This window comes from Bos indicus x Bos taurus, chromosome 11, assembly GCF_003369695.1.
Source record: "Bos indicus x Bos taurus breed Angus x Brahman F1 hybrid chromosome 11, Bos_hybrid_MaternalHap_v2.0, whole genome shotgun sequence".
Lineage (NCBI taxonomy): Eukaryota > Metazoa > Chordata > Mammalia > Artiodactyla > Bovidae > Bos > Bos indicus x Bos taurus.
Window position 1 is genome coordinate 25,973,037 of NC_040086.1, and position 26,590 is coordinate 25,999,626.

General features: G+C 40.9%; 2 protein-coding genes across 2 annotated transcripts in view; one reads left to right on the forward strand and one right to left on the reverse strand.

Moving 5' to 3' along the window:
* The window catches only part of DYNC2LI1 (dynein cytoplasmic 2 light intermediate chain 1), a 38,100-nt gene extending 32,697 nt beyond the window's left edge, over positions 1 to 5,403 (forward strand). The window contains exons 12-13 of the mRNA XM_027555142.1: positions 77 to 169; positions 5,114 to 5,403. Coding sequence (XP_027410943.1) covers positions 77 to 169; positions 5,114 to 5,176 — 156 coding nt within the window. The 3' untranslated portion in view covers positions 5,177 to 5,403. The remainder of the gene's footprint in view (positions 1 to 76; positions 170 to 5,113) is intronic.
* An 8,579-nt stretch (positions 5,404 to 13,982) lies between these two features.
* ABCG5 (ATP binding cassette subfamily G member 5) overlaps positions 13,983 to 26,590 on the reverse strand; it is a 32,181-nt gene continuing 19,573 nt past the window's right edge. The window contains exons 8-13 of the mRNA XM_027555141.1: positions 26,249 to 26,462; positions 25,961 to 26,166; positions 24,995 to 25,133; positions 20,791 to 20,976; positions 14,992 to 15,104; positions 13,983 to 14,181 (exon numbers count right to left, since the gene is read on the reverse strand). Of these exons, the coding sequence (XP_027410942.1) occupies positions 13,988 to 14,181; positions 14,992 to 15,104; positions 20,791 to 20,976; positions 24,995 to 25,133; positions 25,961 to 26,166; positions 26,249 to 26,462 (1,052 nt within the window). The 3' untranslated portion in view covers positions 13,983 to 13,987. The remainder of the gene's footprint in view (positions 14,182 to 14,991; positions 15,105 to 20,790; positions 20,977 to 24,994; positions 25,134 to 25,960; positions 26,167 to 26,248; positions 26,463 to 26,590) is intronic.

Below are 26,590 nucleotides of genomic sequence, written 5' to 3' on the forward strand. Positions count from 1 at the left end.
GGCTTGTGAGGTAGATGATGGTCATTGAAGGTTTTTGGTTATGAGCATGAAGTGACTTAACAAATTGTGATTTCAGAGTATCAACACACTAAAAGATGTCAAGGACCCTGCAAAAGACCCTCAATATGCTGAAAGTGAAGTTGATGAGATGAGAATTCAGAAGGATCAGGTATTATCCTCAACATTTATTTCATCTTGAGTTTTATCACAGAAATATACTTAGAATTCCATAAATTTTTCTCAACTTATTTACTTAACTTTTTCCTTTCAAAATTATTTAAATAGTATATCTTCACTATTTATATATATATAAATTCTGATATGCATAAAGAAGGAACTAAAGATCACATAACATTCTACCACCCAGAGATGACTTAGTGTTCACATATGCTTTTTGGACTTGCCAGTATACTTTATGTGGAAGATGGGTAGTGATTCTTACCTCGCTGTTGGGAAAACACTTCCATAATATTCTTTTATTTGTGGGATTATTAGAAGGTTTTGTTTTTTATTAGGACATTTAGATATATCCATACTTTTCTTGGTGGCTCAGACGGTAAAGAATCTGCCTGCAATGTGGCAGACCTAGGTTCGATCCCTGGGTTGGGAAGATCCCCTGGAGGAGGGCGTGGCAACTGATTCCAGTATTCTTGCCTGAAGAATCCCCATGGACAGAGGAACCTGGCAGGTACAGTCCATGGGATTGCAAAGAGATGGACATGACTGAGCGACTAAGCACAGCAGCACACATACTTTTCTCATATCAGAAAGATTAAGGACTGCCTAATCTGAAAGCACATACTTGACAAAACCCAGGAACTCTCAGGAAAGTGATTAAAAGTGGAGACTGCTTTCCATATATGTGCCAGGTAGCACCATTTGTGATACACAGCCTGATATAAGAATGTAAGAGTTGGTAAATTTTTATCATGATCCAATACTGAGATTTTCCTGGATCTCCTTTTAGTTTGATAAAGCGAGTCATTGTGAAGAATATAACCTTATATAATAAGCACAGTAAATGAAACGCCCTGACCACCTCTCAGGTGGGATTTGTAGAGCTGTATAACTGTTGCTAGGATAAGCTGAACACAACCACCCACTGTGAGCAGGGACCAGGGCCTTTTTTTTTCTCAGCAGTCGCCTTTTACCTTCTGGGGCCCTAGAATAAGTAAGCAAAACATTTTAAGTACAGAAGACTTCTGAAAAACATGTCATGAATACTTAGAGGGTATTATAGCTGTAGCAAAATGAGAGGCATGTTGCAGGAACACTAAAATGACCTCATGTAACCCTTACTGTGTTTTGCAGCTTGGCTATAGAGATTAGTTGGAAGTCATCTCTGAATTAATATTTATCTAGGAGTTAGTGACTAACTGCCATTGTTGATAAGATTATCTGTTTATATTATACAGTGATCCCTTTTATACATTTATTATTAAAGGGCAGGAGTATTTCTGAGCATCTTAAGGTTTCACATTCAAATCCATCATCCCTAACTGACCTAAAACCATATGAGTTTTGAGTACAACTGGAAAGCAGCCCCACAATACCTGTATCGTTCTTCCCTTGTACCTCACTAATTACCACATTCTCTGGACAAACTTTTTTTTAGACTCACTTGAAAAGTTATAATGTCCGAATTTTGCCTCTGAAGCAGTTTCATTCATGGTCTTTTAGTAGATGAATTGATTTTAGTTTGCACATGTAGTACCCACCTCTGCTTTAAAAGTCATGCTAATGATTAGCAGTTGATACTCAATTATTTTATACATGTTCACTTCCAAATTTTGACATTCTAATATCCACAACTTTATATATTCTTGCACGTTCTTCCAAAGCCGTTTCAGGGGCTTACATTGTTTCCAGTTGTCTACTGATAAACACAGAAGCTGATTTATGTGTGAGAAAACTCTCTGTAGATTAATTTTGAAAAACCCCTATCTCCTACTAAACATTTAACAATACATTTTCATTTTTTATATGGGCAAGATAGTCAATGCCACTTTTATTAACATAGCCTACAAAAGAATTCATCTGCCGTAGGTGAAAATCTAGTCTACAGCTCTTTCTAAAAACACTGCCTTCTTGATCTTTTAATGATTATTGCTATGCTAACATTTTTCAGTGAAAACAGCATTATAATCTTTAGATTTGATTTGCCTATTAGAAGAAGAATAGCCACCTAAAAGGAATGTCTCATTCAAGGCTTTCCATAATCACACAAAATTACATCCCTACCTAAAAGCAACTGGTAACTACTTGACGTCTGTACTGTGTGCTGTGTGTCTGCCCTTCAACCCAAACAGTTACTGATTCTTGTCCTTCCTAGGAAGAAAGATGACATCTTATTTCACTGAAAATAATCCAGTGGCATATGAGTGGAGGGCTGGCCCTCGGTCTGTCCGAGTCCAGACGTGATCCTCCATATGACTCCCTCCCATCCCCAAGTCTCATTATTAGTGGCTTAAATAATCAGGCATCAAACAAAAAGTGTGGTACCCTTAAGCTTTGGCAATGAAATCAGAGCACGCCACTTCTAAGATAGGCTAATTCATGAGTCCCGTTCAGTTCCTCTAATACTGAGCCTTTAAAAAAGCCCAAGTCATGTAGAATCATCAGGCAAGAAAGATGTGTTCCTTTAAACCACACTTTACTTAAACCATACTTCTGTTACATTATCCTGCCAGTGAAAGGGGAGGCACTGAGACACAGTATTCCATAATGCTTTAAGTTCTTGATAGTAGAACATGTCATTTATGATCACTGTCCAGAATCCCTTTTGCTCCCAGTCCCCACTGATGCATGAAGATCCTCACAGAGACTGAAATTAGTCCCCCTGGTTTGAGGATCAACCTTAAGACCCCTTTTCACCTTTTCTGCAGACTAAATGTCTTTCCTAATTAGCTCTCTTTTGTCAGACTTGACATGGGCACCAGAAAATAGTTCCTTGGTATTTACTATTTTTTAAAAGTCTTCCAGTTTTAAAGCACTCCTGATTTTAAGGGAGTCAAGTATAGAAAGCACTTGCTGAATCCTTCTACCTCTTTTCTATATTTTTATTGTCAAAGCAAAAAAAAAAAATGGAAAAGGTTTGGGTAAACAGTTATTTTTAAGGTCTTCTTGGTTCAACCATACATATACATTTTGAATCCCCATTTTCAAAAAACTCTATTTATAATCCCTAGGCCTATAATTTAAACACAGACACACACTGATTGATTTACATCGATTGATTTACATGTTGGGGGGAAATGTTTTTACTGTCCTCGATTGAAGATGGTGTTTTAAGCATTATATATATTTATATTTGAAAACTTTAGAAGCTTTTAAGAAGCAGGGTAGAAACCCTTTTTGGTTTTGCTTTCTCTTTTAAAGTGACTCTCTAGAGTGGCCATGAAGAACTGTAGTGCAAAGAGAGCCCTCTTAGTTGCTGTTCCTTTAAAACATCATCACATAATGCTGAGGTCGCATGAAAGCAGTACTAAAGATCTAGTGAACACAGTGAGTTCTGTATCACGCCAGTTACTCTCCATCCTCCTCCTGGCGTAGCTGGGGGACCAGCCCAGTTCTGTCACTTTACAGCTTCCAGAAGGGAGAAACTACGAGCACAGCATCTCAGAGCAATGCCCTCACCATTACCATTGGTAAAAAAAAAATAATAATTCAGCACTTCCAATTAAAGGCAAAGTTTGTGGTAACTGATTACTGTTTATTCTTTATGAGCTAACAATCCTTGAAACCATAAGTTACAGGTAAGATAACTGGTGAACTGAGTTAATGTCATTAAAATTAAACCAAGCTATAAAGACTACTTTGGAGTTAATACTATGGAAAAAATTTTCTTCAAAGTCATTATAGTGTTTTGAAACTTTCAACATTTAAATTTCAATGACTTAGAATATATGTACGAAAGAGATCATCTGCCATTTTTCTGAAAATGAGAGTGCAGTTTTCTTTTCCTCGCAACTATGAACTTCAGTTACATTAGGCAAAGGGCAGGGATTGCCTTATCTTGCAGAGTAACCACTTTTTGCTTATCTGAAACAATGATACACTTTGTACACTTAGACACTGAACAACATGGAAGAAGCCAAAAGACAATCCCCTTAGATGGTCCCTTTTGCATGTTAGTTGTCTCATGAAGGTTTTCCCACCTCCACTCAAGTTTATCTTTGTTTTATGAATTGTAAAAGTAACATATACTCAATGGTGAAAAAAATCAAGACACATAAGTATATAATATAGAAAATGGGAGTGTCCTGCCCTCTCTCCACCTAGCTGCCTTTCTCATTTGGCACATACAGCACTATTATTTTTGTTGGCTGCCTACAAAGTCAGGCATCAGTGAGCACTGAGGTATTTAATCAGTCCTTACCGTGAGATGTCTAAGCCATTTCCGATTGCATGCCAGTAGACAGTGCAGTGAATATCCTTCTGCTCTTCTCTATTGTGCTATATGATGGATGTCTAAAGGTATAATCACTGGGTCAAAGGATATGTACATTTTAAATATTGATATTTTCCTAACTTCAACCACAATTTGACAAGAGTTGAACAGCAAATGTTTAAAAATAAGATCATTTTTGTATTCTTAAAGCATCCATGAATGTGAAAGTCATTCAGTCATGTCTGACTCTTTGTGACCCCATGGACTATACAGTGCATGGAATTCCTCCAGCCAGAATACTGCAGTGGGTAGCTGTTCCCTTCTCCAAGGGATCTCCCAATCCAGGAATCAAACCCAGGTCTCCTGCATTGCAGGCATATTCTGTACCAGCTGAGTCACCAGGGAGCCCAAAGCATGCATATAACAATGCCTAATTTTGTTACTTGAAAAACAATGTGGATGCACTATTTAGAATATAATTTTGTCTAAAATTTTAATTCATCTCCAAGTGCTACTTAGGCTACATAGATATACTCTGAAGACTACATTTCTAGAAGATACCTCCCGAGTATAGTCATTTATAAAGTAGTTGTCAAGAAATTTTGAGAGTGATAATACTTTTATAAAGGATACACTGTTACACCCCAAAAATGCTAAGGCAGTTTTAAGGCTCCTAGTTTAAATTTTAAAGTTTTTTACTAGTAAAACATGTTTTTGTTTTAGGAACTGGAACAGTACAAAAGAAGTTCTTCCAAGTCTTGGAAACAAATTGAGCTTGATTCCTGAACCTAATTCAACTGTAATGTAACCTCTTTCTTCTTTTCCAAATACAAGTAATATTTTATTAGTTAATATTACAGTAATAAGGGGGGAAAGTTTAGATGTGTAATTTATTAAAGGAAAAGTGGAATTGTTTGTCTTAGTGCAACTCCTGAGATATTTTTAAGTCTCTTAAAAAATTTGTATAATTACATGTAATATTTTTTAAATAAAAAGAATCTTTTGGGACCTACCTTTAACCTGTTTTTAAGTAGTGTATACTTGGTTCAGCACCTATAAGTTTCTGCTTATGTTTTCAGGAATATGAAATTGGGAGCATTTATTAACAGTTGTAGGTATAAGGTTAAGCATTTATATTAGACACATTCCTTCTCTAAGGCATTCTCAGCTATGTCTGGTAGGAAAGTGGAAGTGGGGTCACTTTCACAGGTATCATCATTTTACTCTAATGGTGAGGCATGAGAAGCATCTGAAGTATTTATTTAAAAGGCACATACCTGAGGAGCAGTTAAGATGGTGGCATGGTAGGATATGAAGCTCCCCTTTTCCCACAAATGCAAAAATACATCTACATGTGGAAGGATTCTTACAGAATATCTACTGAATACTGGCAGAATACCTCAGACTGCTGAAAGAGCAAGAAAGTCTCCAGGTAACCGGATAGGAAAAAAGATTAAAAAGAAAATGAGAAAGGAATGGGCTGAGACCTGCACCCCTGGGAGGGAGCTGTGGAAGAGGAAGGGTTCCTGCACCCTGGGAAGCCCCCTCACCAGCGAGATCTGCCGGGACGGAAGGGGAGCTTCAGAGCCTCAAAGGAGAATGCAGCAGCCAGAGTAGAAGAAAAACTGTACAGATGGTCTTGGTGGCAACCTGAAACACCAGTCTGCCAGTGTGGGCAGGGAACGTGTCAGAACTCAGGCTTTCAGAGATCAGACCTGGAGAGAGGACTAAGATTAGCTGTGCAGAAACAGCCTGGGAGATGTTGTTGGAATCTAGTGTGACCACAACTGAGGGTGTGCATGGAGGAAGCCCAGGCCATCTTAGAGGCCAGGTGTCACTGGGGGCGGATCCACCACTGTAGCCTTTTTCTTTGTGCACAAACTTACAGAGGGCAGGACCCCACCTGCACTGGTTACAGGGTTGGTGACAAACCACCACCACCTCCCTTGCAAACTCTAGCAACGATCATGAACTGCCTCCACTCGCGCTGCATGCTCCAGGGGCGCATCTGAGCCACCACCACCACCAAGACCCTCAGGACTGGGCACCGGCTGCTGCATCTGCACACTCCCTGTCAAGGTGATAACCACCAGCACATGCTGAGGAAAGACACAACAGGCATCCACACACTAAATACAGCCCTCATACCAAATATAGTAAATCCACACAAGCTAGACAAGGACACGCCAACATAAATAGCCCTTCAAGCAACAGTAGATGATTGTTTCTTCTAAACTCAGAGTAAAAGAAGTACAAGTAAAATGAAAACATAGAGGAACCACTCCCAGGTAAAAGACAAGAGAATTCTCCTGAAAGAATAAATAATGAAACAGGCCTCTGCAGACTACTAGACACCAATTTGAAAAAGGAGATAATGAAAATACTAGAGGCAGTAAGAGAAAAACAGAAAAAGAGTTACAAGGGAACTCCTATAAGGTTATTAGCTGATTTCTGTACAGAAATATTGCAGGCCAAAATCAAAGCTACAGTGAACTATCATCTCATACTGGTCAGAATGGCCATCATCAAGAAGTCTACAAGCAATAAATGCTGGAGAGGACGTGGAGAAAAGGGAACCCTCTTTCACTGTTGGTGGGAGTTTAAATTGATAACAACTACTGTGGAGTACAGTATGGAGATCTCTTTAAAAACTAGACTAAAACTACCACACAACCCAGCAATCCCACTACTGGGCATAAACCCTGAGGAAACCATAATTGAAAAAGACACACGTACCCCAGTGTTCATTCCTGCGCTATTTACAATACCTAGGACATGGAAGAAATCTCGATGTCCATCGACAGATGAATGGTTAATGAAGTTGTGGTACATATACACGATGGAATATTACCTTGCTATGAAAAGGAACACATTTGACTCAGTTCTAGTGAGGTGGATGAACCTAGAGTCTATTATACAAAGTGAAGTAAGAGAAAGACAGATACTGTATATTAACACATATATATGGAATCTAGACAAGATAGTATCTATGATCCTACTTGCAGGGCAGCAAAGGAGACACAGACATAAAGAACAGACTTTTGGATACATTGAGGGAAGGAGAGGGTGGGATAATCTGAGAGAATAGCATTAAAACATACACATTTCATATGTAAAACAAATAGCCAGTGGGAGTTTGATGTATGATGCAGGAAACCCAAAGCCCATGCTCTGTGACAACCTAGAGGGATGGGGTGGGGAGGGAGGTGGGAGGGGAGGGTTCAAGAGGGAAGGGACATATGTATACCTATGGCTGATTCTCGATGATGTATGGCAAAAACCATCACAGTATTGTAAAGTAATTATCCTCCAATTAAAAAACTATTGCAGGCCAGAGGGGCATGGCAAGATACATTCAAATACTGAAAGAGAAAAATCTGTAATCTAGAATACTCTGCTCAGCAAGATTATTATTTAAAATAGAAGGAAAGAATTTCTCAGACAAGCAAAAACTAAAAGAATTATAGCAATACTAAGCCTATCTTAAAGGAAATACTGAAAGGTCTTCTCTAAATAGAAAAGAAGTAAGAATCTGTAGGAAAGAGAAAATCACAGTTGGAAAGTAAATCACTTAAATAATCTGGTACACAATTTAAAAAATCTATGAAAGTAATGACAACCACAATGAACAGCAAAAGGATGAACATGAAGATGTAAAAGAGGACATCAAAATCATAAAATGTGGGGAAGGAGAGTAAGAACATATAGTTTTGTTTTCCCCTAGAATGTGTTTGAGTCTATACGACTACCAGTCCAAAGCAAGTAGATACAGAAAGGGATTAACGTACTTGAAGAACGGGGTAGCCACAAATTAGAAACATACAACAGATTCATAAAATATGAAAAAGAAGAGCACATAAGTATAATACAAAAGAAATAAAAGAAAAAGGGAAAAGAAGAAATATAGTCAATAATAAAACAAAGTTTAAAATGGCAATAAATACATAGCTTGAATACATATGTGTCAATAATTACCTTAAATGGCAATGGACTAAATGCTTCAATCAAATGGCACAGGGTGGCAAATTGAATAAAAAACATGAGCCTACAATATGCTGCCTATAAGAGTCCCACTTCAGGGCAACAAACACACATAGATTGAAAGTGAAAGGATGGGGAAAGATTTCATGCAAATGGAAAAGACAAGAAAACAGGGGTCTCAATACTCATATCAAAATAGACTTTAAAACAAGGGCCACAAAGAAAAAGAAGGACACTAGATAATGATAACAGGATCAGTACAACAAGAGGACTGTACACTTGTCAGCCTAGATGCCCCTAATGCAGGAGTACCCTCATACATAAATACTAACGGACAATGGGAGAGATAGACAGGAATACAATAAGTAGGACGCTTCAACACCTCACTCATACCAATGGACAGATCTTCTAGACAGAATAAGTAACAGATCATAAGTGATACAATAGAACAGTTAGACTTAATTGACATTATCCGGACATTACATCCAAAAAACCCCACAGAATACACATGTCCCCCGCATTGTAGACAGACGCTTTAGCGTCTGAGCCACTGGGGAGGTCAGTCTCCCAAAGCAATAGAAATAAAAACAAAAATAAACAAACGGGACCTAATCAAAGTTACAAGCTTTTGAACAGTAAAAGAAACCACAAACAAAATGAAAAAACAGCCTACAGGATGGTAGAAAAATTTGCAAAAGATATAACCAACAAGGGCCTAATTTCCAAAATATATAAACAACTCACACAACTGAACAACAACAAAAAAAACAAACTAATCAAAAAAATGGGCAGAAAATATAGACATTTCTCCAAAGAAGAAAAATAGATGGCAAACAGGCACATATATAGATACTTAGTTCAGTTCAGTCGCTCAGTTGTGTCCGACTCTTTGCGACCCCATGGACTGCAGCACGCCAGGCTTCCCTGTTCATCACCAACACACAGAGCTTGCTCAAACTCAGTTCCATTGAGTCGGTGAAGCCATCCAACCATCTCATCCTCTGTCGTCCACTTCTCTTCCCGCCTTCAATCTTTCCCAGCATCTGGTCTTTTCACATGAGTCAGTTGTTTGCATCAGGTGGCCAAAGTATTGGAGATTCAGCTTCAACATCAGTCCTTCTCATGAATATTCAGGACTGATTTCCTTTAGGATGGACTGGTTGGAGATCTCCTCGCAGTCCAAGGGACTCTCAAGAGTCCTCTCCAACACCACAGTTCAAAAGCACCAATTCTTTTGTGCTCAGCTTTATTTATAGTCCAACTCTCACATCCACATATGACTACTGGAAAAACCATAGCTTTGACTAGATGGACCTTTGTTGGCAAAGTAATACCTCTGTTTTTTAATATACTGTCATAACTTTTCTTCCAAGGAGCAAGCGTCTTTTAATTTCATGGCTGCAGTCACCATCTGTAGCGATTTTGGAGCTCCCCCAAAATAAAGTCTGTCACTGTTTCCACTGTTTCCCTATCTATTTGCATGAAGTGATGGGACCAGATGCCATGATTTTAGTTTTCTGAATGTTGAGTTTTAAGCCAACTTTTTCACTCTTCTCTTTCCCTTTCATCAAGAGGCTCTTTGGTTTTTCTTCGCTTTCTGCCATAAGTGTGATGTCATCTGCATATATCTGAGGTTATTGATATTTCTCCCAGCAATCTTGATTCCAGCTTGTGCTTCATCCAGCCCAGCATTTCTCATGATGCACTCTGCATATAAGTTAAGTAAGCAGGGTCACAATATACAGCTTTGACATACTCCTTCCCTGATTTGGAACCCGTCTGTTGTTCCATGTCCAGTTCTAACTGTTGCCTCTTGACCTGCATACAGATTTCTCAGGAGGCAGGTCAGGTGGTTTGGTATTCCCGTCTCTTTCAGAATTTCCCACAGTGTTGTGATCCACACAATCAAAGGCTTTGGCATAGTCAGTAAAGCAAAAATAGATGATTTTCTTGCTTTTTCAGTGATCCAATGGATGTTAGCAATTTGATCTCTGGTTCCTCTGCCTCTTTTAAATCCAGCTTGAACATCTGGAAGTTCACAGTTCATGTACTGTTAAAGTCTGGCTTGGAGCATTTTGAGCATTACTTTACTAGCGCGTGAGATGAATGCAATTGTGCAGTAATTTGAGCATTCTTTGGCATTGCCTTTCTTTGGGATTGGAATGAAAACTGACCTTTTCCAGTCCTGTGGCCCCTGCTGAGTTTTCCAAATTTGCTGGCATATTGAGTGCAGCACTTTGACAGTATCATCTTTTAGGATTTGAAATAGCTCAACTGGAATTCCATCACCTCCACTAGCTTTGTTCATAGTGATGTTTCCTAAGGCCCACTTGACTTCACATTCCAGGATGTCCGGCTCTAGGTGAGTGATCACACCATTGTGATTATCTGGGTCATGAAGATCTTTTCTGTACAGTTCTTCTGTGTATTCTTGATACCTGTTCTTAATCTCTTCTGCTTCTGTTAGGTCCATACCATTTCTGTCCTTTTATGAACACATCTTTGCATGAAATATTCCTTGGTATCTCTAATTTTCTTGAAGAGATCACTAGCCTTTCTCAGTCTATTGTTTTCCTCTATTTCTTTGCACTGATCACTGAGGAAGGTTTTCTTATCTCTCCTTGCTATTCTTTGGAACTCTGCATTCAAATGGATCTATCTGTCCTTTTCTCCTTTGCTTTTCACTTCTCTTCTTTTCACAGCTATTTGTAAGATGCTCAATATTACAAATAATAGATGTTCAGTATTGCTAGTTATTAGAGAAATGCAAATAAAAACAATGAAGTAACATTTAACACTGATCAGAATAACCATCATTAAAAAGTCTACAAATAACAAATGCTGGAGAGGGTGTGGAGAACAGGGAAACTTCCTACACTGTTGGTGGGAATGTAAGTTGGTGCAGCCATTGTGGAGACCAGTATAGAGGTTCCTCAGAAAACTAAAAACCGAATTCCCATATGATTCAGCAATCCCATCCCTGAGCATATACCCAGACAAAACTATGATTAGGAAGATACATGCACCATATCTAATATATATATGTATACACACACACACACAACTGAATCACTTTGCTGTACAACAGAAACTAACAACATTGTAAGTCATCTATACTTCAGTCAAAAAAAAAAAAAAATTGGGGCTTCCCTGGTAGGCCAGTGGTTAAGAATTTGCCACACAATGCAGGGGACATAGGTTCCAGATCCCGCATGCTGCAGAGCAACTCCATCTGTGTGCCACAGCTCCTGAGCCCACATGCCCTAGAGCCCCTACTCCACACCACAGTGGAGAGAGCCCCTGCTCACCACAACTGGAGCAAGCCCATGTGCAGCAGCAAAGACCCACCCCAGCCAAAAAATGAAATAAATCTTTTTTAAAAAAATAAAATACATTCCTGAATCCCCACAGCCAGAGATCCTCAATCCGTGGGTCTGGAATGTGGCTTAGTAATCCGCATTCTTCATCAGTACCTCTGGTGATTCTGACATACTTAGATAAGTACAACTTTTTGAAGAACAGACAAATTTAAGGAAATATTCTATCAATAAGCAGGCCAAAACTGTATGAGTTGGTAATAACCAAGATCATTTCCAAGGTGGGATAGCCTTTAAGAATCCTTCTAACTTCTGGAGATGTATCTGCTAGCCAAGTTCAGTTGGAGTAAGCATAACTGCTGTCATTAAACAGGAAAGTAAGTTATCCCATATTCTTCCATTTCCACTATAAAATATGTTAACTTTTCTATGCCATGCACCCAGCTTTAAATAAACATTTACTAACCTTAAGAACACAAAGATTGATGAGTGGTATTGGAGTGGATAGCAAACTACCCTGTTACAGCAATGAAATACAAGTTTCTAAACTAGTGACAGTCAGTGCGTATGGTTCCCGTCCTCTGGAAAACAGAATTTTCACCGTGTCTCCAAGGAACTACAGTCATAGAAACAGACAGGCGCCTTTCTTGAGTGCTGCAAAGAAAGAGCTCCCTGTAACACTGAATGTTATGATCTCAGAAATATTACTGACTTGGTGGAAACAGGATTTTGGATTATTTAATTTGATTTTCTTACACATCACTGTCCATTTTTAACTTGAGAAACTGTCACATGTTGAAAGTCATTGTGTTTTTCTAAGATAGTATCACTAACATTTAATAGCTTGAAGTCACATGCTATGTCAATTTTCCAAATGTTTCTGAGCTAGAATGAAATTCCATCTGCATATGAATAGTAGAAAAAATGTTTCCACTTAGATTGTACACCCATATCTTTAGTAAGTTGAAATCAGTGATTTCAAAAGAGGTTCCTGTGGGACTCTCTTTGAACTGCTTTAATAGATTATCATCTCCAGAACTGTCTATAACTGATGTGACATATATACTCTGTAAGGCATTATGTAACTATTATACCATAATCATCAGTGTCAAAGACCTTTTATAAAAATTGACAATACTATTTTGGTAATTTACCAATGTCTCCAGATTCTTGAATACTGTTCTGAGAAATAGAATTTTACCATGGTTTCCTTAATAAAATGATCTTTCTCACTATAATGTGAGATGTTTCAAATACTATAATTTATCATTCTTTACAAGTTAGGTCACAGTAACAGAACAAGTTCATGTACTCTCTAAGATAGTCTCATTCAAAGTTACCATGGTAACATGGAGACAGTTTCATTTCAGACTTGGACATGAATTACTTGAAGATCAGAAAGATAATCCATCATTTAGTCCAGAACCCACTTTTAATAATCTGTATACATCATTTGATCCTTAAAAATACGTACTGATCAGCATTCTTTTAATTCCAGAACATGAATCCCTAGCATGTAACCCTGCTTTTTTTAGTGTAAATGTTGTGTCAGTTGAGCATCTTTTCTATGTGGACTTTAAATAACAGCTGCTCTCTAACCTTAAAAAGGTCATTTCTCAGTTCATGCATACACTTTACCTAGTAACATTTAATTTTGTAAGTAAACTAAGTTGACAGTGAAAAATAGCAAACTATTTTTGTCTAATGTGCTGTTTTCAGTTCAGCCCATTCCTGCCATTTTTCATTTTTAACCCTCAATAAAATCAGTGGATGCTCTGTGTCAAGGGCCTTCACTCAGCATCTATCCAACATCCTCTCCATGTGACTAGGTAACTTATCTGGACTTGGACACATAAATATGGGTTTGGAAATGATAAACCATTCTTACCCAATTCTGTGATGCTTTGCTTCAGTGAAACAACTTTTTCTGTTACTTACAGCTGATAATATTCAAATATTTTCTTTTTTACCAAGTCCTTTGTCAAATGTAAGCATAATCTTTGACCTATTTTTTCTGTGTCTAGAACAAAGACAAATAGTCACACTAGTCTCCCATAACTTTATGAATTATTATTTACATCTTTGAACCTGCTCCGTCACAATTTCCAAATAACACAAGTCCCTCCAAGTTGGAATAGCATTCCAGGCCTGCATGGATCCAATGGGCACAGATGGAGTCTTAATGGTTAAAAGACTTACAGTTGTACTACTGAGAATCATGTGGCATTCTTACTTCAGAAATTCAAAGCAGTCATGTATATCTAGGAGCTTAAGTTCCATTTTGTAGCAGTGTCCTTTACTATCTGCTAATGAGATAATCCCTTATTTTAAACACAATTATTCCTAGGATGACAAGAGCTGGGATAAATGAATACAAAATGAGAAAGTTTGCTGTGAATCTGGATGTTGCACCTGGGCAGTTTCTCTCAATGAACTGAGCTCCTTGAGTGATGGTACACATTGGGTTAGCTGACACAGAGGCGTTTGAGTTGCCTGCCAGGGAAAAGATTGACAATGTCAGATATGGTAATTCCAAGATAATTGAATCCACATGTGTTTACCAAATGCCCACTAAATGCTTAGTATTCTGCTAAGTACCCTTCTTCATAAAGATACAGGACTTTTTAGAGAGCCCAGAATTCATTATTAGATGAAGCAATAGTGAGTGTTGGGAGCCTTGAAGATGGAAATGGGTTTGTTCCCACTTTGGGTATATATTCATTACCCAAATGAATGAATAATACTGATAAAAATTATGATCACTTAGCACTGAGTATCCCAAGGTTACTAATGTTATCACCTAGAGAGATTTAAAACAACTATGACATTCTGCCTTGTTCTTTCGTTGTTGTCACAGAGTGGCCTGGGATTTCCAAAGGCCAGGAGGGCCTTGCTGTATTCCCACTGCCCTCTCGCAGGATTAGGGAACATTTGTGCCAAAAATGGCTTCACTCAGCTACATACTCTGTACATTTGGGGAGAACAGGAGGCCACTGCAGCCTGTTTCAAGCTAGGTATAGGAACTGATTCCATCCAGAATATATTAGAGTTTACTTCAGTGTATGTTAAATCCGTCATTTTCTAAAAACATCAGAATGCCCCTAAGCTGCTGACCTTGGACAAGTGGTTAGCTTGATGAATGCTTACTATTTTAAAAATCAGAGAAAATGTTAGACTCTTCAAAACAAAGTTTTAAATCTATTTTACAATTACACTAGTTTTTTACTTAAAAAATACATTTCCCTCAAGAAATTGTGTTTTCAAATGAATATGTAAAAATAAATTCCAAAATAGAATACTTACCACAAGTGAAATTCTGTCCATAGAACTCATTGACTACGAGAATCTCAGAGCAATATTTTTGGAATGTAAAATAACCGAGGATTTTAAAAGGAATGGGCATTTCTTGTATGTTTCTTAAGAAAAGACAAAAAGAAAGAAAGAAAAACTTCAGTAGGCTTTGGTAACAGTCCTACCAAAAGAAAGGCAACTCTTATGTTTCACAAAAGGAATGTATATAGGTTTTCATCTCTCATGATAAAAATTATGCTTACTACAAAAAGTTCAAACAACACTGAGAAGTATAGAGAAATACCACTGCCCGGAAATAACTGCTGTTAACATTTTAGTGATATATGTAATACATATATTTATGACATTTTACATAAATGGAATCAAACTACTAATCCTCTTTCCTAACCTGCTTTTTCAAACAAACATGTATCTCAGATAGCCTTTCAAGTCAGTAAGCATAACACTGCATCATGTTTAATCACAGCTTGGTGGCCCACTATAGAAGAAACATGAATGTAACACACCCCTGATGATGGACTGGTATTTAATGTTACTGTTAGGCACCATTGATACAAACATAAAAGAAAATAACGCATCACATTAGAGGAGGATGTTTGTGATTAAATAGATTTGAGCATGCTAGAGTATGAAGTGAGAACTGAACCGTAACCCAAGGGATGGAGAGAACCAGCAGACACTCATTGTGAAACCTGTTTCAGGAGAAACCTCATGCCGGCCTTGTGCCCTTCTCGGTTCACTCTATAGCTTCTATCAGTCAACAAATATGTATTAAATTCTTTCTGTTTGCAAGGCACTAATTCAGGGTGCTTAAAAATCAAATCCCTTATGATTATACAGTGGAAGTGAGAAATAGATTTAAGGGCCTAGATCTGATAGATAGAGTGCCTGATGAACTATGGAATGAGGTTCGTGACATTGTACAGGAGACAGGGATCAAGACCATTCCCATAGAAAAGAAATGCAAAAAAGCAAAATGGCTGTCTGGGGAGGCCTTACAAATAGCTGTGAAAAGAAGAGAAGCGAAAAGCAAAGGAGAAAAGGAAAGATATAAGCATCTGAATGCAGAGTTCCAAAGAATAGCAAGAAGAGATAAGAAAGCCTTCTTCAGCGATCAATGCAAAGAAATAGAGGAAAACAACAGAATGGGAAAGACTAGAGATCTCTTCAAGAAAATCAGAGATAGCAAAGGAACATTTCATGCAAAGATGAGCTCGATAAAGGACAGAAATGGTATGGACCTAACAGAAGCAGAAGATATTAAGAAAAGATGGCAAGAATACACAGAAGAACTGTACAAAAAAGATCTTCATGACCCAGATAATCACAATGGTGATCACTGACCTAGAGCCAGACATCCTGTAATGTGAAGTCAAGTGGGCCTTAGAAAGCATCACTACGAACAAAGCTAGTGGAGGTGATGGAATTCCAGTTGAGCTATTCCAAATCCTAAAAGATGATGCTGTGAAAGTGCTGCACTCAATATGCCAGCACATTTGGAAAACTCAGCAGTGGCCACAGGACTGGGAAAGGTCAGTTTTCATTCCAATCCCAAAGAAAGGCAATGCCAAAGAATGCTCAAACTACCACACAATTTGCAGTCATCTCACACACTAGCAAAGTAATGCTCAAAATTCTCCAACCCAGGCTTTAGCAATATGTGAACTGTGAACTTCCAGATGTTCAATCTGGTTTTAGAAAAGGCAGAGGAACCAGAGATCAAATTGCCAACATCCGCTGGATCATGGAAAAAGCAAGAGAGTTCCAGAAAAACATCTATTTCTGCTTTATTGACTATGCCAAAGGCTTTGACTGTGTGGATCACAATAAACTGTGGAAAATTCTGAAAGAGATGGGAATACCAGACCACCTGATCTGCCTCTTGAGAAATTTGTATGCAGGTCAGGAAGCAACAGTTAGAACTGGACATGGAACAGACTGGTTCCAAATAGGAAAAGGAGTTCGTCAAGGCTGTATATCGTCACCCTGTTTATTTAACTTAGATGCAGAGTACATCATGAGAAACACTGGACTGGAAGAAACACAAGCTGGAATCAAGATTGACAGGAGAAATATCAATAGCCTCAGATATGCAGATGACACCACCCTTATGGCAGAAAGTGAAGAGGAACTCAAAAGCCTCTTGATGAAAGTGAAAGTGGAGAGTGAAAAAGTTGGCTTAAAGCTCAACATTCAGAAAACGAAGATCATGGCATCCGGTCCCACCACTTCATGGGAAATAGATGGGGAAACAGTGGAAACAGTGTCAGACTTTATTTTTCTGGGCTCCAAAATCACTGCAGATGGTGATTGCAGCCATGAAATTAAAAGATACTTACTCCTTGGAAGGAAAGTTATGACCAACCTAGATGGCATATTCAAAAGCAAAGACATTACTTTGCCAACAAAGGTCTGTCTAGTCAAGGCTATTGTTTTTCCTGTGGTCATGTATGGATGTGAGAGTTGGACTGTAAAGAAGGCTGAGCACCGAAGAATTGATGCTTTTGAACTGTGGTGTTGGAGAAGACTCTTGAGAGTCCCTTGGACTGCAAGGAGATCCAACCAGTCCATTCTGTAGGAGATCAGCCCTGGGATTTCTTTGGAAGGAATGATGCTAAAGCTGAAACTCCAGTACTTTGGCCACCTCATGCGAAGAGTTGACTCATTGGAAAAGACTCTGATGCTGGGAGGGATTGGGGGCAGGAGGAGAAGGGGATGACAGAGGATGAGATGGCTGGATGGCATCACTGACTCGATGGACGTGAGTCTGGGTGAACTCCGGGAGTTGGTGATGGACAGGGAGGCCTGGCGTGCTGTGATTCATGGGGTCGCAAAGAGTCGGACACGACTGAGCGACTGATCTGATCTGAAGGAATCCAAAAGAAGTACCTACCCCTAAGGATTCATAATGGAGTTGGGAGACAGAGATTCTATAGCCTTAAGACTATAAAAATACACAGCAGTGAACCATTTGTGCTTAGAAAATATAAAAAAATAGTACCAAGTGTCCATGATATTCTTGTATTTAGTATTTACGGTTTCACCAAGTGATCCCTAAACTCCATGACTTTCAGATATTGACAATGTTCTGAGGCATGAAATTGACTTAGCCACATTGAGAGGCGGCTGATTGGAAAGGATAGATGGGAGTCTGGGGAAAAGGAAGAACCCTAGGGCAGCAGAACAGTGTGAGCACAGGCCTGTGCGACTGGGCTAGAAAGGCTCGAGCGGAGGGTCTGATCTGGGAGCAGTGGGAGGCGAGTTGAGAACGGCAGCCGTGACCAGCTGTTTTCAGGGCCTTGTAGGGGCTTGCCGTTGAAGGACCATGAAAACGATCACATGTCAATCAGTGTTTTAAGAGTATTAATGCGGCACCAGCAAGTAGGATGGACCAGAATAAGGACACGGAGGAACAGCAATAAAGGGAGCAGGCTACAGCGGAAGTTCAAGGATGAGATGACAAAGGCTTGGGACAGGATGATGGCCAGGAGAAGACGGCTGCCCAGCTGGCTGGAGTGTGAGGAGGCAGGAACCACGTGTCTCTGTCCTGTACTGCACCCCACAGGGCAAACACAAAGGCCCCACATGCATTTGGGACTTGACAGCGGGGAAGAAAACCAGTGTGATCTGGTCACCGATCCAGTGTACAGGTAAGTCCTAGAAGAGAGTAGTCATTCATTTATTTACTCAGTCCAAATATTTTTTGCAAACCTAATTGGTTAAAGGCCTTGGGCCAGCCACTGAGAGAAGCTGTAACGCTTCTCTCAAGATGCTGACAGTGTATGTGAGGAAGACTGCAACATGAGCAGTGAGACCTAATAAAGGGGCCTGTCAGAGACCGCTTGTCCTGTGCCAAGGCAACGGCAGGCAGGCTTTGTGCAGGCGCAGAGGGGGACAAATCGATCAGTGAAAGACACAGGAGGAAAACCAGGCAGTGACACAGAAGTCCTCACAATACATCCAAGAGGGAGGAACCACAGACCCAAATTTATTGACGTAGGACCTTCCACACAGGGGAAAAAAGCATGCATACCTTACTCTTTCACAACAGTATGAGCTTATTTTAATTAAAGATTACATAAGAGTCTAGCAAAATACACAACAAAATTTAACTCTGGGCTGTGATACTTCAGGTAAATAACTTACTTAGTGTGTTTCTACATTGTGTATGTTTTTTCCCCAAAGAACCTGCATTCTTTTGTAAGAAGAACAAAGCTCTTTCCACTTGAGTTTAAAGGAAGAGGGAGCCAAAAGTGCAAATGTTGTAGGCAGTCAGTCAGGAAAGATGAGTTGAAGGAAAAATATAAACTCGATGACTAAGACGTTGATGTGGCCTTCAGGAGTAGTTTCACCCCAATGATGGGAGTGGAACCCAGGTGAGGCCTTGGGATACTGAGGTTTTGCAAAGAACCCAAGGGCATTTTGGTAATGTTGGCCACTGCCTCCCTCCCTCTTCCTATAAACCAAACACATAACGATTCAAATAAGAAAGAGGAAATGCTGCTGAAGGTTGGGTCTGTAACCTGCGGGCTTGATTTCATGCCATTGGGGTAACTGGATCCTGTGCATTTTTCATAGATGCGAACAAGCCACTTAAGCCACATAGGCAAATATAATGTCATGGTGTCACTGCACAAAAATATCTCAACTGGCCAAAACCTAGCTCACTTTGCTTAATGGTATCTCACCTTTTATAAGTCACTACAGTTCATGAAGTGTTTCCACACCGATGACCTCATGAGTCTCATGTTCCCTTGAGACAGAGGGGGCTGAGATCATTATCTCCATCTTATAAACGAAACTTATTAAGATGGAAAAGCGACTTGCCAATGGTCACTTGGCAGCTGAATGGTTGGAGGAAGACTGACTTCAGGGAGCCACATGCTTCCTGAGAGGCTTTTTACAGTGTGAGCAGAACAAAGTCAAGTCTGAGCTTAGTTTTCTTACCTGAACATCGATTGCTCTGAGTTAAAAAAGTAAACAAAGAAATATGATTACATGTAATAGCTGCTCAGTAGCTTATTTGATTGGTTTTTAAGTCAAAGAAATAGCCGTCTTCACATTTTTCTCAGGGACCCATAGTTTGCTTGCTAGATCCAACTCACATCACCCACCAGGAACCACTTTCACCCTCCTAAAATTTTCCACCCTTCTTACTACTACTTTTTTAAAACATATGTATGTGTGCAAGTATATTTTTTCCTGGTTATAAAATAATGCTGTCCATTATAGAAAGTTCACAAAAGAGAGAAAAATATAAAGAAAAATTAAAATGAATGTCACCCAGAGATAATTACTGTTAACATTTGGTGCATGTCCTTCTGGTCCTGATACTTTCTTCAGCAGTCTCTTACCTTCTCTTACCTCTTTTCTTATCTGACTATTCTAACTTCCTTGAAATACCTGGGAATTGAGAGCTGGACTAGAAACTCAACAGTGCCAGGGGAAGAAATGGACTAAATGCGTGCTAGTTAGCCTGTAATAGGCTGTGCTTCTGGAGCATAGCTTGGTTTTTCTCCTTTTGCTGTAATGTCTTATGACATATGAATCATATTGATAACACACCTAAATCATCATTTCCTGAATCTCACTCTGAAGACATTTTATTGAATAAACTGTAAACAGTTCAGAGTCTAAGCAATATTGATTAGTAAGCGCTATAAACACTCTGGACTGTGAGGCGATAGAGGATCACCACGCTCCTCTGGAATGCCTTACAATCATCATCATTAGGTGATCATTAACATCAAACCACACCAGTCTAAATCGGTTGGTATTGTTAGATCTTACCTCACGAAGCCAGAGCCCATAAGCACCCCAGCAATGGAGAGCAGGGCCACCACGCTGTTGACCACATTTGGGTTTTGGATCACGCCAAGTAGCACAAGGCTTAGAAATTCACCAATTAAGTGGGGGGCCAAGAGAGCAACAGAGAAATATGCAAATCTGGCAGCCTCGGGGTATAAGGCCAGAGTCCTGGAAAAACATAAGGTCTTTAGTTCCTCTCCAAGGGTTATAAGAAAAACTGCACAGTTGCCTTCTAGGAATAAATCCATGGTAGTTAGTGGGTGGGAAGAGTCTGCAGGGCAAGCCAAACCCCACCTTTGAAAGGCCTTTTTGGAACACAGCATTTGAGGCCATTTTGTCCTGAGAACTGTTCTGTTGGCCCCAAGTCAGCTGAGCCCTGTTTTCCTTTTTTACAGCTCCTCCGCTCTCCCAGAAAAATACCAACCCTTAGAGGATGGTCACAACTCGCTGCAGTAAGTAGGGCTGAGGTGTCCAAGCTTCTCCATGAGCAGCCACATTCCGCCTGGCCAGCACTGCTCCCGCCCTAATGCCAAGGACACACAAAACCTGGTTCTCAGCCCCTCCTTCTGGGCGCCTCATTCCTATATCCTGGGGTTATTGCCAGTATGAGAATCCTTCTCCGCTTTTCTGGGGAGGGAATTAGCCCTCCCCAGGCCCGTTCCATTCCATTCTTGTCTTATTCTACCAAACCCTTCCACTGATTCGACCTTCATGTTCTTGTAAACAAGCTACCCTTATAACCCCTTATATTCCTTTCACCAAGTAACATTTCCCTGGTGACAGCATGTGCTCAACAGCCCTCAGACATGGCTGCTCTTTCTTCCATTTGTAGAGTAAGGAGGAGGAGTTAGCCTGTCTTAACATCCACCCCTCCCTACCACTCTTCAAGGTCATCGGCCTTTCCTCCTATACAAATCACGAACTTTGCTTATGCTATCACTTCTCTGCCCCAGTGCAGTCCTCTGTGACTTTTAAGGCATTGTCTCACCTTTCATACTTTCAGAGCTTCTGGACCAGGGTCAGTTTTACACTCCTGTCCATCATTATTATCCTCAAGGTCTTTAATCTTGATAATTCATCAACACCAGTGCCTCCTAATTAGGTAACCTGATCAATTCCAGTGACTCCACCCATTTAGTCTTGATCACTCACCAGGTCTTGTATTTAAATGTTGCTTGTTACTTAAAACTGCTCTGTGTTAACCTGATTTCCCTGTCTCTGGTCTAATCTGGAAACGATCTGTGAACTATCCAATTTTTCTATAGTTTCATCTACTCTCAATCTAGTGTTTTTTCTCAATGGTCTTACTTAACATGTCATAAAATAACCATTCCTTGAGTCTGCTAACCTTTTAAGTAACTTCCCCCTCTTCATTCTATTCTATACCACCAAGCTTCTCAAACAGCATCTCCTTCCGTCTCACTCCTTCTTCCCTTGTAAACCTGCCTTGCACCCCCACCACTCTGCTAAAGCTCTTTTTTGGAAGAGCACCAATACCTCCTTAATCTTTTGATACATCTCCTTGAACATCTGCAGCACTGACAGGTTTATTATATGCCCTTGAAACTCTCTCCTCTCTTGGTGTCTCTGATGCTGCCTGATCCTGCTTCTCCTTCCACCTCTGACCACCTCTCTGCCTCTCTCACTGAGTCACTTGCCTCTTCCACTCTCTGAATGTTCCTCTTAAGATATTATACTCAGACTGCTTCCTCCCTTTCTAACATTCTCTCATAAAGAATCCATTTCCAGGTCTCGACTCTTACTCCTCTTGCCTTTATTTTTTTCTACACCAACCTGTCACCCAAACCTCAGACTGACATCTCCAGTTGGGTGTCCTGTAGCATCTCAAATGCAATGTGTTCAAAACCAAATCAGTTCTCTTTCCTGGCAAACTCGATAAGGAGGCTGTCACCTTCCCATGGTCCCAGGCTGAAAATGCAGGCATCATCCATGATTTTATTTGCCCCTCAACAAGTCCATTTCATTTGAGTTCATTCAATTCTACTTTCCCAACATCTCAAAGTGATCCCCCCTACTTTCTGTTGCCACTGATACTGTCTTTACCAGGGCCTCTGCCTTTCCCAAACAGTTGCCACGGCTCCTCACTGGGCTGGCCAGTGTCCTGCCCTAACTCCAGTCTGCAACCAAAGTGATGTGGATCTCATCCTCCTGAGTCAAACAGATATGAGTCACTCCCTGAGGTTTGAAATCCTCCACTATGTCCCAATATCTAATCGTCCTCAGCCCCTTTGCCTGGCATTCAGCACCTCGCCTACCAGGCTCCAGGGCCATCAGTCATATTTTCCACTACTCCTTCCAACTCTCCTTTCCCGACAGCACAACTGAACCTTTTCTCTGAAAAGGTCTCGTGTGTTTTTGCTTCTAAACTTATGTTCCTTCTCTCTCTTCCCCTGGAATACCCTTGCTCCTTTTCCATCTGTTCAAATGTTGCTCATCTCTCCAGTTCTCCTTTATAAAGCCTCCAAGAGGCCCTCTTCCTGCCCAACCAAATGGACCCTTGTTCTCCTTCGGGTAATTCCCTGGGATAAGGATGGGGAAGAGACATATCCCATTGGTGCCTCAGCTTCCTAGTCTTCAAACAAAAATAATGAATAATGCCATCTTTACAGAATGGTGACCAGGATTACATGAAATGATATATTTAAACCTCTTAGTGCCCGACATAAAAGCAAGCACTCAATATGTTAGTCATCATTATTGTCATTATATGCCTCAACACAGTGTTTTTTTTATAATAATAATATTTTATTAATATTGCTTATATTAATCTTACGTTTTCTTGAATTAAAGTCATGTGGAGATTTGCTTATGTCCACAATCCATCATCTGAAACACTTTAGGGGCAGATGTGTTTTGGAATGCAGCAATTTACAGATTTGCAGAAGGTATCATACTGCATAGACCATGCTTGCCAAAGTGGGGTTCAGGACTTCAACTGCATTCAAGCACATTAGTATTTCCAGGAAACAGAAGTGTTACTGTTAGGAAAGTACAAAGAACCTTATGTTGGTTCCGATCAGATTTTGCTACTGAGTGAGTTCAGGTCTGATATGCTGCTAAGAGTCAAAAAAACTCCAGCTTTCAGTCCCCACAAAGAGTCAGACGTGACTGAGGATGCACACATGGGTTGGGCCTGTAGTTTACATCACAGATCAGAGATTCAGCGTGTTCCTGAGTGTCAGAGGATAAAGAGGCCTCATCAGGACCAGCAAGGAGGGCCACGAGGTCCCTGCCACACCCTGGCCGTGAGAGTCTACCCTCCTGCTCACCAGAACCAGCAGTTTTGCCTCTGTCCACCCCCAGGTTGACACCGACATCTAAGAGCCTGCAGCAAGCCTTTTCAACTCCTCATCTTAGAGCTCAAACTAACCAGGCTGTTGCTTACCTTCTACCTGTATTTCACTTGATTCATAGTAACTATTCACATGGCATATCATGGGTGTCTCTACTAATAGGAGCACAGCACAGGAATGCAGCGGCCTGAAGAAAGACAATGTCTCCAGGACCGCCTGAAGCCCTCTCTTGGGATGACAAGCTGAGCACCTTTCACTGCTGGAGTCACAGAATACCACGTGATTCCCCCATCTTAGGGGAAAGCCACAGGGATTAAGGAAGATACATCTCTCTGTCACACCAAATCAACAAATGACTCTCTACATACTTTCAGATTACATCTGTTAAAAGTTCTATGAAATAAAAAGCATCATCTACAAACCATCCATCAAAAGCATCAGGGATGCTTCATGGTTTTTCGAAGCCCTCTTCCCATAGTCACTCTTGATTCCTCAAGCCCCCATCACCCCCAACCAACTGCGATGCCCCAGGTCTGTCACTGAAATCTCAGGCAGCATTGCTGCCCCAGCTCACAGCGGCCTGGGCAGCCTGGTCCCAGCTACTCCCGAGCCCTCTGCTTGGGTCAGTGAATGTGGGACAGGCTATTTCCTGGTATGTGTAGTCTTACTGGTCTGCTCTCAGATCCCATGTGGCCCCAGTGGGGTTCTTGTATTTGCCCTGAAGGACGGAACGTTGTACAAGACTTTGGTGGGCAAAGACAGACCCTCCAGGGCGGAGAGCAGTTTATCCGGCCTCTCGCTCCACTGGTCCCACTGGCCACGGGAGGCATGACCTGGGAGAACCGAAGGCCTCGGGACACCCTCTTCCTTACCAGTAGCACACACTGCAGCATACGAGGGTGGCAGTGACGCTGAAGGGAAGCACGTGCAGCATGTAGGCCAGTAGCATCTGCCACTTGTGGTACAGGCCATCCTGGCTCTCCTGGTCACTGACGGCACGCAGCACAGGAACTGGGCACAGAAGGCAGGTTTCAGAAGAGCCGGTCACCACACAGCTGGTGGAGGGAGCGTGGAAGGGCAGGGGACGGTGCTAGCCCAGGCTGAACTTGAGGTCTATCAGCACTGGGTGGTGAGGACCAGCTGAGGCCCCCCAGTGATGGAGAGAAGGGACTGCCATCCATAGAGCTATGGACACCCCTCCCCCCCGGAAACATACATTCTATGCGAACTATAGTAGGATTACAGTAGGATCATTTATTTCCGTGTCTCTAAAGTAGAGGAGGGGTGTCACCAATTCAAAAATACACATGCAAAAGAGACACTAATGAGTGACGTGAGGCACTGTGTCCTCTTTTTGTGCAGGGCCTTGGCACAGAACATCAAGAACCTAGGTATTGCTTCTGGACTCCCACTGAGTTTGAAAACCATATGCTGGCTGTCCTAAATTAGGCTCCATAAAGCACGTTAACAGTGCAAAGTTGGCCAGGCATCCTGGCCCCGGTGAGCTGCGCTTCCTCATGGCTAAGATAGGATACCAGGGCTGACCTAAAACCACCACCATCAGGTGCCCCATCAACTCCTCATAACTTCCTGTTTCACCTGGATCCTCAGAAACCCTCAAGGAGATCCACATGGTGACCTAATTCTCACTGAGGTGTTAGCAATTCACAAGTTACCTTTTCCCAGAGAAAGAACCTGGAGAGGGCCAGGCTGAGCTCAGAGGAATACCCTTATGTTGGTGCAGTCTCGCAAGATGTCAGCTGGAGAAAGGAGATATTCAGGGAGAGAGAAGCCCCCACGCGCACTCTGGGGGCACGCCTCCTGGGCAAGGCACTCACACAGTGTCACAGCATTGAGCATGCCTGTGTACGGCATGGCACCCACAAACTGGTACAGGAGACCCACACGATCCTGGACGGCACCCTTCAGCACATCCTTCCCCAGTCGTAGAAGGAAGAAAATGATGAATAGACCCATGATCAGATTCTGAGTAAGACGCATCGTCACCGCCAGCTTATTTCTCAGTAAGTTTCTCATCACTCTCCTGAAAGCCAAACAACTCTGTTTCAATTGCTTTTCTTTTACGGGTGGATGTCTACCCATCTGAAACAGGGTGAGGCTCTTACCTCAAGAGAACACACAGTTTAGAGAGGGCTCCAGGAGAATCTCTGGTTTTGAAAGGAATCTTTGGTAATGTTTTCAGATGTTTTGTTCTTTCAATAGCCTCCATGGTTTTGTGATACATTGCTGATTCTCTGTAGGCAACTTCAATCATCTGGACTCTTCTGTAGGTTTCTATTTCTCGTTCTTTGCTTTGGGTATCCACTGATGTCAGGTCCACTGAAATTTTTTTGCCACACAAAAAAACACGTGCTTTTAAATGCATATATATACATAATGGCTAATGTATGTTTCATCATTGATTTAGGAGTTCTAGCCATAATACTTAATCTCATCAAAATAATACC